Source organism: Salvelinus alpinus, chromosome 17 (genome assembly GCF_045679555.1).
Source record: "Salvelinus alpinus chromosome 17, SLU_Salpinus.1, whole genome shotgun sequence".
Lineage (NCBI taxonomy): Eukaryota > Metazoa > Chordata > Actinopteri > Salmoniformes > Salmonidae > Salvelinus > Salvelinus alpinus.
In genome coordinates, this window is record NC_092102.1 from 34204811 (window position 1) to 34215694 (window position 10884).

The window sequence follows — 10884 nt, forward strand, 5'->3', positions numbered from 1 at the left end:
GAGCAGTGGTGTAAAGTACCTAAGTAAAAATACTTTTAAGTATTACTTAAGTAGTTTTTGTACCTGTACCTTACTATTTATATTTTTGATAACTTTTACTCCACTACATTCCAAAAGATTGATTTCCAAGATGGCGAGGCAGTCAGACGTCTTTGTCTTTGTCCTGTCGTGTCCCTTGTATATATCATTTTATATATTTTTCTTTGCATATCTTTAAATATTTTCCTAAACCTCAACTTCTAAATACTCTCCTGCAACCCGCCTCACCCAATGTGGCGTGGATCTGTTTTTTTTTCTCTAAAGTATTTATATTTACTTAGGATCTGGAATCCCTCAATTGAAGCTAGCCAGCTAACTAGCTACCAGCTATCAGTCAGCAAACCACTGCTAGCAGTCATCAGCTAACCTTTAGCTCGGAAAGAAATCGCCTACTAACTGCTAGCTTGTTAGCCCCGCCCTGCTAACTGTCTGAATCGCCGTGTCCCCAGCCAGCCCAACGACTCACTGGACCCATATGATCACTTGGCAACACATGCCTCTCTCTAATATCAATATGCCTCATCCATTACTGTCCTGGTTAGTGGTTACTGTCTTATTTCACTGTAGAGCCTCTAGCCCTGCTCAATATGCCTTAACCAACCATGTTGTTCCACCTCCTACATATGCGATGACATCACCTGGTTTAAACGTCTCTAGAGACTATATCTCTCTCATCATTACTCAATGCCTAGGTTTACCTCTAATGTACTCACATCCTACCTTTGTCTGTACACTATGCCTTGAATCTATGCTATCGTGCCCAGAAACCTGCTCCTTTTACTCTCTGTTCTGAATGTGCTTGACGGCCAGTTCGTATAGCCTTTAGCCATACCCTTATCCTACTTCTCTGTTCGTCTGGTGATGTAGAGGTTAATCCAGGTCCTGCAGTGCCTAGCTCCACTCCCACTCCCCAGGTGCTCTCATTTGTTGACTTCTGTAACCTTAAAAGCCTTGGTTTCATGCATGTTAACATTAGAAGCCTACTCCCTAAGTTTGTTTTACTCACTGCTTTAGCACACTCTGCCAACCCAGATGTCTGAATCCTGGCTTAAGAAAACCACCAAAAACCCTGAAATCTCCATCCCTAACGATAACATTTTCCTCCAAGATAGAACTGCCAAAGGGGGCGGTGTTGCAATCTACTGCAAAGATAGCCTGCAGAGTTCTGTCTTACTACCCGGTCTGTACCCAAACAATTTGAGCTTCTACTTCGAAAAATGCACCCTTCCAGAAACAAGTCGCTCACTGTTGCCGCTTGCTATAGACCATCATCTGCCCCCAGCTGTGCCCTCGACACCATATGTGAATTTATTGCCCCCCATCGATCTTCTGAGCTCGTGCTACTAGGTGACCTAAACTGGGACATGATTAACACCCCGGCCATCCTACAATCTAAGCTTGATGCCCTTAATCTCACACAAATTATCAATGAACCTACCAGGTACAACCCCAAATCCGTAAACACGGGCACCCTCATAGATATCATCCTAACTAACTCGCCCTCCAAATACACCTCTGCTGTTTTCAATCAAGATCTCAGCGATCTCTGCCTCATTGCCTGCATCCGTGATGGGTCTGCGATCAAACGACCACCCCTCATCATTGTCAAACGCTCCCTGAAACACTTCAGCGAGCAGGCCTTTCTAATCGACCTGGCCCGTGTATCCTGGAAGGATATTGACCTCATCCCATCAGTAGAGGATGCCTGGTTATTTTTTTTAAATGCCTTCCTCACCATCTTAAATAAGCATGCCCCATTCAAGAAATGTAGAACCAGGAACAGATATAGCCCATGGTTCTCTCCAGACCTGACTGCCCTTAACCAACACAAAAACATCCTGTGGCGTTCTGCATTAGCATCGAATAGCCCCCGTGAGATGCAACTTTCAGGGAAGTTAGAAACCAATATACACAGGCAGTTAGAAAAGCCAAGGCTAGCTTTTTCAAGCAGAAATTTGCTTCCTGCAACACGAACGCCAAAAGTTCTGGGACACTGTAAAGTCCATGGAGAATAAGAGCACCTCCTCCCAGCTGCCCACTGCACTGAGGATAGGAAACTCTGTCACCACCGATAAATCCACTATAATTTAACATTTCAATAAGCATTTTTCTATGGCAGGCCATGCTTTCCACCTGGCTACCCCTACCCCGATCAACAGCACTGCACCCTCCACAGCAATGCCCAAGCCTTCCCCATTTCTCCTTCTCCCAAATCCAGTCAGCTGATTTTCTGAAAGAGCTGCAAAATCTGGACCCCTACAAATCAGCTGGGCTAGACAATCTGGACCCTCTCTTTCTAAAATTATCTGCCGAAATTGTTGCAACCCCTATTACTAGCCTGTTCAACCTCTCATTCGTATCGTCTGAGATTCCCAAAGATTGGAAAGCTGCCGCGGTCATCCCCCTCTTCAAAGGGGGTGACACTCTAGACCCAAACTGCTACAGACCTATATCTATCCTACCCTGTCTTTCTAAGGTCTTCGAAAGCCAAGTTAACAAAACAGATTACCGACCGTTGCAAATCCCACCGTACCTTCTCCGCTATGCAATCTGGTTTCAAAGCATCCTTCACTCATGCTGCCAAACATACCCTCGTAAAACTGACCATCCTACCGATCCTCGACTTCGGCGATGTCATCTATAAAATAGCCTCCAACACTCTACTCAGCAAATTGGATGCAGTCTATCACAGTGCCATCCGTTTTGTCACCAAAGCCCCATACACTACCCACCACTGCGATCTGTGCGCTCTCGTTGGCTGGCCCTCGCTTCATACTCGTCGCCAAACCCACTGGGTACAGGTTATCTACAAGTCTCTGCTAGGTAAAGCCCGTGCCTTATCTCAGCTCACTGGTCACCATAGCAGCACCCATTCGTAGCACACGCTCCAGCAGGTATATCTCACCGGTCACCCCCAAAGCCAATTCTTCCTTTGGCTGCCTCTCCTTCCAGTTCTCTGCTGCCAATGACTGAAACGAACTGCAAAAATCACTAAAGCTGGAGACTCTTACCTCCCTCACTAGCTTTAAGCACCAGCTGTCAGAGCAGCTCACAGATCACTGCACCTGTACATAGCTCATCTGTAAATAGCCCATCCAATCTACCTCATGATACTGTATTAATTTATTTAACTTGCTCCTTTGCACCCCAGTATCTCTACTTGCACATTCATCTTCTGCACATTCTACCATTCCAGTGTTTAATTGCTATATTGTAATTACTTCGCCACCATGGCCTATTTATTGCCTTACCTCTCTTATCCTACCTCATTTGCACATGCTGTATATATTTCTTCTACTGTATTATTGATTGTATGTTTGTTTTTACTCCATGTGTTGTTGTTGTATGTGTCGAACTGCTGTGCTTTATCTTGGCCAGGTCGCAGTTGCAAATGAGAACTTGTTCTCAACTAGCCTACCTGGTTAAATAAAGGTGAAATAAATAAAAACTTCCGACTTCAACTGTATCTTTACTTTTACTCAAGTATGAAAATTGGGTCTTTTTTCCACCACTGTTTACGAGTAGTTTAATCACTGCTATTGTGCCTGCTTTATAAACCATTTGTTTATGCAATTGACATTGTAATCAATAACTAATGCAGATTAATATTGCCATTATGTTAAGCCTGCCCATGCAAGAATGAATGGGAAAACCATTGCAGTTTACCGTGCCATGATACTTTATTTTTGTGTAATACCACATTTCTGTACAGGGATGGTGATAATCACTGAGCTGGCTTTATGTGGAGATGAAGTGTGTTGTGTTGGATGTTACATGTTCAATATAACTACAAGTCTTTAAGGCATATACTGTAACAAATACTCCCCCTTGATCTGCTTAACAAAACCAAACTGACACTTTAATTTTAAACTCTGAAATAAACTGCATTTCCTTGGGTCTGCATTGTAACTGTACAATATTGAGGTAAACAAGTCATATATTATATACAATACACTTAAAGTACAATATGTGATGACAAAATAACAAAAACTGTGGATTCAAAACCCAAACTGCGCAGGAAGGCACAACATACAGTGGCAAGAAAAAGTATGTGAACTCTTTGGAATTATCTGGATTTCTGCATAAATTGGTCATAAAATTAGATCTGATCGTCATCAAAGTCACAAAAACAGACAAACACAGTCTGCTTAAACTAATAACACACAAATTATATTGAATACATAATTTAAACATTCACAGTCTAGGTTGGAAAAAGTATGTGAACCCCTAGGCTAATGACTCCTCCAAAAGCTATTTGGAGTCAGGAGTCCAATCAATGAGACGAGATTGGAGATGTTGGTTAGAGCTGCCTTGCCATATAAAAACACTTCCAAATTTGAGTTGCTACTCACAAGAAGCATTGCTTGATGTGAACCATGCCTCGAACAAAAGAGATCTCAGAAGACCTAAGATTAAGAATTGTTGACTTGCATAAAGCTGAAAAAGGTTACAAAAGTATCTCTAAAAGCCTTGATGTTCATCAGTCCACGGTAAGACAAATTGTCTGTAAATGGAGAAAGTTCAGCACTGTTGCTTCTCTCTCTAGGAGTGGCCGTCCTGCAGAGATGACTGCAAGAGCACAGCGCAGAATGCTCAATGAGCTTAAGAAGAATCCTAGAGTGTCAGCTAAAGACTTACAAAAATCTCTGGAACATGCTAACATCTCTGTTGACGAGTCTACAATACGTAAAACACTAAACAAGAATGGTGTTCATGGGAGGACACCACGGAAGAAGCCACTGCTGTCCAAAAAAAACATTGCTGCACATCTGAATTTCGCAAAAGAGCATCTGGATGTTCCACAGCGCTACTGGCAAAATATTCTGTGGACAGATGAAACTAAAGTTGAGTTGTTTGGAAGGAACACACAACACTATGTGTGGAGAAAAAAAGGCACAGCACACCAACATCAAAACCTCATCCCAACTGTAAAGTATGGTGAAAGGAGCATCATGGTTTGGAGCTGCTTTGCTGCCTCAGGGCCTGGACAGCTTGCTATCATTGACGGAAAAATTAATTCCCAAGTTTAGCAAGACATTTTGCAGGAGAATGTAAGGCTATCTGTCCGCCAATTGAAGCTCAACAGAAGTTGGGTGATGCAACAGGACAATGACGTAAAACACAGAAGTAAATCAACAACAGAATGACTTCAACAGAAGAAAATACGCCTTCTGGGATGGCCCAGTCAGAGTCCTGACCTCAACCCGATTGAGATGCTGTGGCATGACCTCAAGAGAGCAGTTCACACCAGACATCCCAAGAATATTGCTGAACTGAAACAGTTTTGTAAAGAGGAATGGTTCAAAATTCTCCTCCTGACCGCTGTGCAGGTCTGATCCGCAACTACAGAAAACGTTTGCTTGAGGTTATGCTGCCAACGGAGGGTCAACCAGTTATTAAATCCAAGGGTTCACATACTTTTTCCACCCTGCACTGCGAATGTTTACATGGTGTGTGTTCAATAAAGACATGAAAACGTATAATTGTTTGTGTGTCATTAGTTTAAGCAGAATGTGTTTGTCTATTGTTGTGACCTAGATGAAGATCAGATCAAATTTTATGACCAATTGATGCAGAAGTCCAGGTAATTCCAAAGGGTTCACATACTTTTTCTTGCCACTGTATATGGCTGTTTAATATATAACAAGTCTCTACATAGGGACAGTCTGGAACAGAATCCAGCAGGGCTATGGGGTCAGCATAATGGGGCCAGGAGGCATAAATGGTACCTCATCCTCCTCTATGGCTATAAACCTCATGTCATGTAGGACCAGCCTGAGGATCTCTGTCATGGCCGGATACACCGCTGAGCATTGTCCCATCTGTGAAGAGTCAAAACAGCTGTTTATACCGCTTTAAACTACTGTTGTTAAAAGGGAGAACGCTACATCATCTAGTATTCTACCTTGGTGAAAGCCTTGATGGTGCGCTCCAGGAAAGCAGCCTCCACCTCTTCTGGTATTGTGAGAACATGAGCCATACAGTCCAGAATGCACATCAACATCTCCCTGGGAGCCTGGAGGGGATGTGGTCAAATAGAATACAGCTTTATTGTTGAACGAAAATGTGTCTTGTGTCTTTCCGAACACCCCCAGAAACTGTGGGCCTTTTGTGGGGAGCAATTATGGGGGGTTTAAGTGCCTTGCTCAAGGGCACAAGGTAGGAGATGGTACATGGGATCAGAGACCAACAGCCTTCCAACTGCAGGTTTGGTTCAATTCCCATTTTTGTGTTGCCTGGCCCGGGGCTTTCGGCTGCTCTAACCTCTAGGCAACTGCTGTACCCAAATGAATAGGTTAACTGAACAGAAGTAGTCAGTAGATTCACACAGTATTTAGCAAGTCCAAGTTTTCTGTGGTAGATCTATCATGTACAGTAGGATTGGGCCCAGAGTGAGAAGCCCTGATGTGGCCTACAATAAGTGCTGCTGACCTGGTCCAGTGGTTTGAAGACAGCCTCTGGGTTTGCAGGGTCACTGTCGTTAAGGTCCAGTTTCTGTACATCTCTGACGGAGATGACTGGCTCCTTCAGCTGCTCCAGCCAGGTCCACATCAGCCCAGAGAGCACAAACGGGTCCTTCTCCAATGTACACAGCCTCTCCCACGCCCCTCCCATGTTTAACCCGGACTGCAAACAGATACAAAATAGACAATCATTGCTGCCCAAGCACACAAAAGGCCAAATGGAGTTAACCTAATGGCACTGCAGTATCAAAAAGGAAAATCAAACCTATAGGAATTTCCTTTATGTACAAATGTAGTTGTCAGATAAGGGTCAGGTAAACATGAGTTGTCAATTGTGCTATGTTACTCTATAAGTACCATTACACATCTAATAATATTTCAGTATATAGAAATATAAGTATATTGTATGGACAGTATTTTTTTTAAACGATGCGATTAAATATAGAGTTCCTACCTGCCAGGCGTGGAGTCTCTCCCTGTGTTCCTCCTCTCCATCCAGCTCCAGATCCACAGCCAGGGCCTGGGCCACCAGCACCCGCCTGGCCTCCTTGGACAGCTCTGTCTGGATGGTGATGAAGGGCACCTCTGACTCCTCTATCTGAAACACCTGGGACACATTCTCATTTTTCTCTAACATCTCCCTCTGCTTCTTCCTCCACCTAAACAACATGCTGCCAAACGTTTTCTGCTTAGGGTGGCACTCAGACTCGCTGCTCTGGCAGGCTTTCTGCCTCTTCTTTAGGAGTGGGGATCCCTCCGCCAGGCTCTTCTGCTCCCAGAGGGACCCATGGGGGAAGGATCCATTTTGGGAGCTGTACGTGGTGGTGACAGGGCTGACCGTTGCCAGGGTTCTATGCAGGGAGTTCAGGGAGGGAGAACAGGCCACAGGCACGTTGCTAGCGGACATAAAGTTGGAGAGAGGTTGGGTCAGCAGGTGGAGTTCAGAGCCTAGCCTCTGCACGTCTGACTCGCTGTAGCTCAGGCTCTTGCGGTGGTAGAAGAGGGCCGGTTCGTTGGCGTGTCGGTGTTTCGTTGGGGGTCCCGGTAAGCGGGGCCGGTCCCCCATGCTGCCTCCCCCGAAGCTACCCTTGGTGAAGCCAAAGTCGTAGTAGCGCTCAAACTCCATCTCCTCCTCGGCGGTCATGTCATTGACGTCCAGCATATCCTCCTCGATAACCTGACGGTGCTCAGCGATGTCCAGCAGCAGCTTGCAGATCACATGGATGATCTTGGGCAGGTGCCTGAGCTCCCGTCGCTCATAGCCGTGCAGCATGTGTCTCTGGCGGGTCAGGAACTGGGACAGGGTGACTGGGTTAGTCCTGGGCTCAGCGCAGGAGAAAATACTCCTGATGGGGACCAGGAACTGGGCAAACTCCCGCACGCAATACAGCTGACCTCTGGTTTGGATGGAGTTGGGACGTTTAGAACGTACAAACACGATGGCCTGGTCAGCGGTCATCCTGGTGGCGAAGACCAGGTAACACGCTAACAACACACCTGAGAGAAGACACAGGCAAAACCATCAGCGTTAGGGTCAGTCGTGACCACAAAGCATAGTCATTTTGATTACTATGACTGTCAAACTTTTTTGTCCTATAGTACATTACCTGTTCTTCCCAGACCAGCATGACAGTGGACAGACATTTTCCCCTCCTGCATCGCAAAGGACATGACTTTCACCATGTCCAGGATGGATGTGAGGGAGGCCACCCCGTAGTCATTCCATCCAAAGTTATAGAAATATACTGGAGTATAAGGACAGTCATTATTTTACCATTCTCATGGTAAGTTTGCCTTTGGCTTCTTTAGTTTTCCTCATTGTAGAGAAATAGTCATAAACTTACTATCATTCTCCATGAACACCTCAGGTCGGTAGGAGAATCCACTCTCTGGTTCCAGTGTGTTGGGACCACAGCTGGCGTGTTCCCCTGGTCTCTGCAGGTTTATCACGGTCTTTAGGCCACATCTACACACACACACTGAATTAGGAATCTATTATTTTATCTTTACTAGCTGTATTGAACTGATTTATGAGGACAGTAAATCATGAAATAGTAAATCTATTAAATTACCTTTTAAATTGGTCAATGATGTTGTACTTTTCTATTAATGCAGTAGAGGGCCTGGCCATGGCAAGTAGGTTCTCTGTGACCCTGAAAAGAAAGGCATGCTTCTGCATAAAACGTATGGGTATAATCCACTTACGTTCAACATACACATTTTCATAGAGCCTTTCTGATTCCTACCAGGAGGAGTAGAGGCCTTTGATGGCCTGCTCGTCCTCGCTCCAGCGGTCAGGGTCCTCATACTTGCAGTTCAGACCTCCACACCCTATGGAGCACTGTGTGGCTCCAGGTATGACATGACGTATCACCTCCCCGACCAACGTGTAATTCGCCCGGGGGGTTCTGACTGGGAGACACAGGGAGGATTGGGGGTTTTATAGGAGAGATGAGGGGTGATATCAAGGGTGGTGGGATGGTGGTGTTTGTAGAATATCGTCCTCTGTCACTTCAACCATCTGACCTCAGCAGTTTCCGCTCAGAATTATATTTGATGTTGTAGTCTGCTTGTGGAGACATGTTGGAAAGAACTGATACATTCAATGGACTACCATACAGGTATCATACACTACATTGTTTCTTCTTTCTGAATCCAACTGCAGAATCAACATCTGTGATTGGATTAGCACATTGTAAATAAGTAGTGTCAAGCTTAACTATGAGGTGTTCACAATGTAAAGAAGTAGTATCAAGCTTAAGTATGAGGTGTTCAGCCATTTACAGCTAGCTAATCTGTCTGGCACACTCCACCAGACGTAACCGAATTACTGTAAAAATAGCAACACAAAAACCTATTTCAACTCTTCATACATACTGAACAATTTGTTTTATTAACAGTATATATTATCCTCTATGATATAGTATAGGCATACCTGACTCCATGAACCGGTAGGGGACTCCACTGCTCGTCTGAGGGTGGAGTACTAGAGGACGGAATACTCAGGCAGACATCCACTGCCATGGCAGTGCCTTGGCATGCGCACACGCACACGCACACACACACACACACACACACACACACACACACACTCTAAGATAAAAACCTAAACACATTAACAAAGTAACAGCAACCTCAAAATAGTAAAATAAAGTATCCTCAGCACTTACACCTGTAGCAACAAGGATGTGGAGCTAGTGATCGTCAGCATCTTCAGACATCAACCTAAAACGACTCCACATGCCCACGTTGGACCACAGACAGTAGTCTGCTCAGATGCTTTAAATCTAAGCTTTAGTAGTCCTGCACCACCACAGGTCTTCAGTTAATCAGCCTGGATTATCTCTGGAAATTAGGGTTTGGCAACGACACCATCCACTGCATTCGTTATGCTCATCTCTGGACTGGCAGTGCCATGTATCTCACCAGGAACAGGTATTTTGATCCATGGGAATACAGCATCCTGGGCTGCCTCCGTTGAGAGGAGTCAGAGAAAGGAGGAACATCAGAGGTGTAGGTTGAACCGTGGCATGGCTCTGGACGTTAAGACACCTCCCTGGACGCTCCTCTTCTCTCCTCCTTAGTCATGTACTGTACCTCCCTCAGGAGGAAGAGCAGCAGGTCTATTCCTGACTCCTGGATTAACCCACTAATCTCATTACTGTACAAATAGGTTCAACAGGCAAAAGCCCGTGGCCAATCCACCTCACAATAGAGCAAAAATGACTGGTCATCTCTGACCATGTAGATTTGAACTCCCTTCAGTTCATAACCACCCTGAGATAACACTTGTTAGTCGGATCAATCATCCAGAGATATCATGTGATCAGAAATCAATACATCCAATGTATAGTATGTTTACACCAAAATATTAACTGTACTCTCATTGAGTCATTCAGTGTGCTATGCTGCACTGTATATCAATCCTACACACAAAGAAAATCCTATGGTACATTTTTTGGTTGATGGGATTAACAACCAAAGTGAACTGTCATTGACTGTGATATCCAGGTTCAGACACTGTAAAGAAGATTGAGTCGATCCTATTCAGGTAAGGGGCAGGACCTGAATGAAATAGGAAGCACAGTGTCAAGTTCGATCATGATTTGCTTACCTGAGGTACTTGAAAGCTGATTATGGATCCGTCTAAGGGAAAGATACGACACTGACGCATCTCAGGCCATTCTGCAACAATGAATGGTAATTGGGAAGGGAAAGTGTCCTTGAGGTCCCTCTGGTAAGATAGAACCTTCTGGTAGGGTAGAACATGTTGCTTACAATGGCTTTCACAACAGATGAATGTGTGACATGGTAAGGATGATAAATTGATTAGCGGATTAACAGTCCTGCACTTAACTGATTGTGTTGTTCATGAAGGATT

General features: G+C 44.6%; 1 protein-coding gene across 1 annotated transcript; it reads right to left on the minus strand.

The window, feature by feature from the left end:
- Positions 1 to 3700: 3700 nt before the first annotated feature.
- On the minus strand, positions 3701 to 10677 carry LOC139541867 (protein tyrosine phosphatase domain-containing protein 1-like). Its single transcript, XM_071346757.1, has 10 exons — positions 10618 to 10677; positions 9439 to 9596; positions 8750 to 8944; positions 8576 to 8656; positions 8348 to 8469; positions 8111 to 8248; positions 6958 to 8000; positions 6472 to 6666; positions 5945 to 6055; positions 3701 to 5861 (listed from the first exon to the last, which is right to left on the minus strand). Exons 1-10 carry the CDS (start codon positions 10675 to 10677, stop codon positions 5727 to 5729), a joined length of 2238 nt encoding a protein of 745 aa, XP_071202858.1. The 3' UTR covers positions 3701 to 5726.
- Positions 10678 to 10884: the final 207 nt, after the last annotated feature.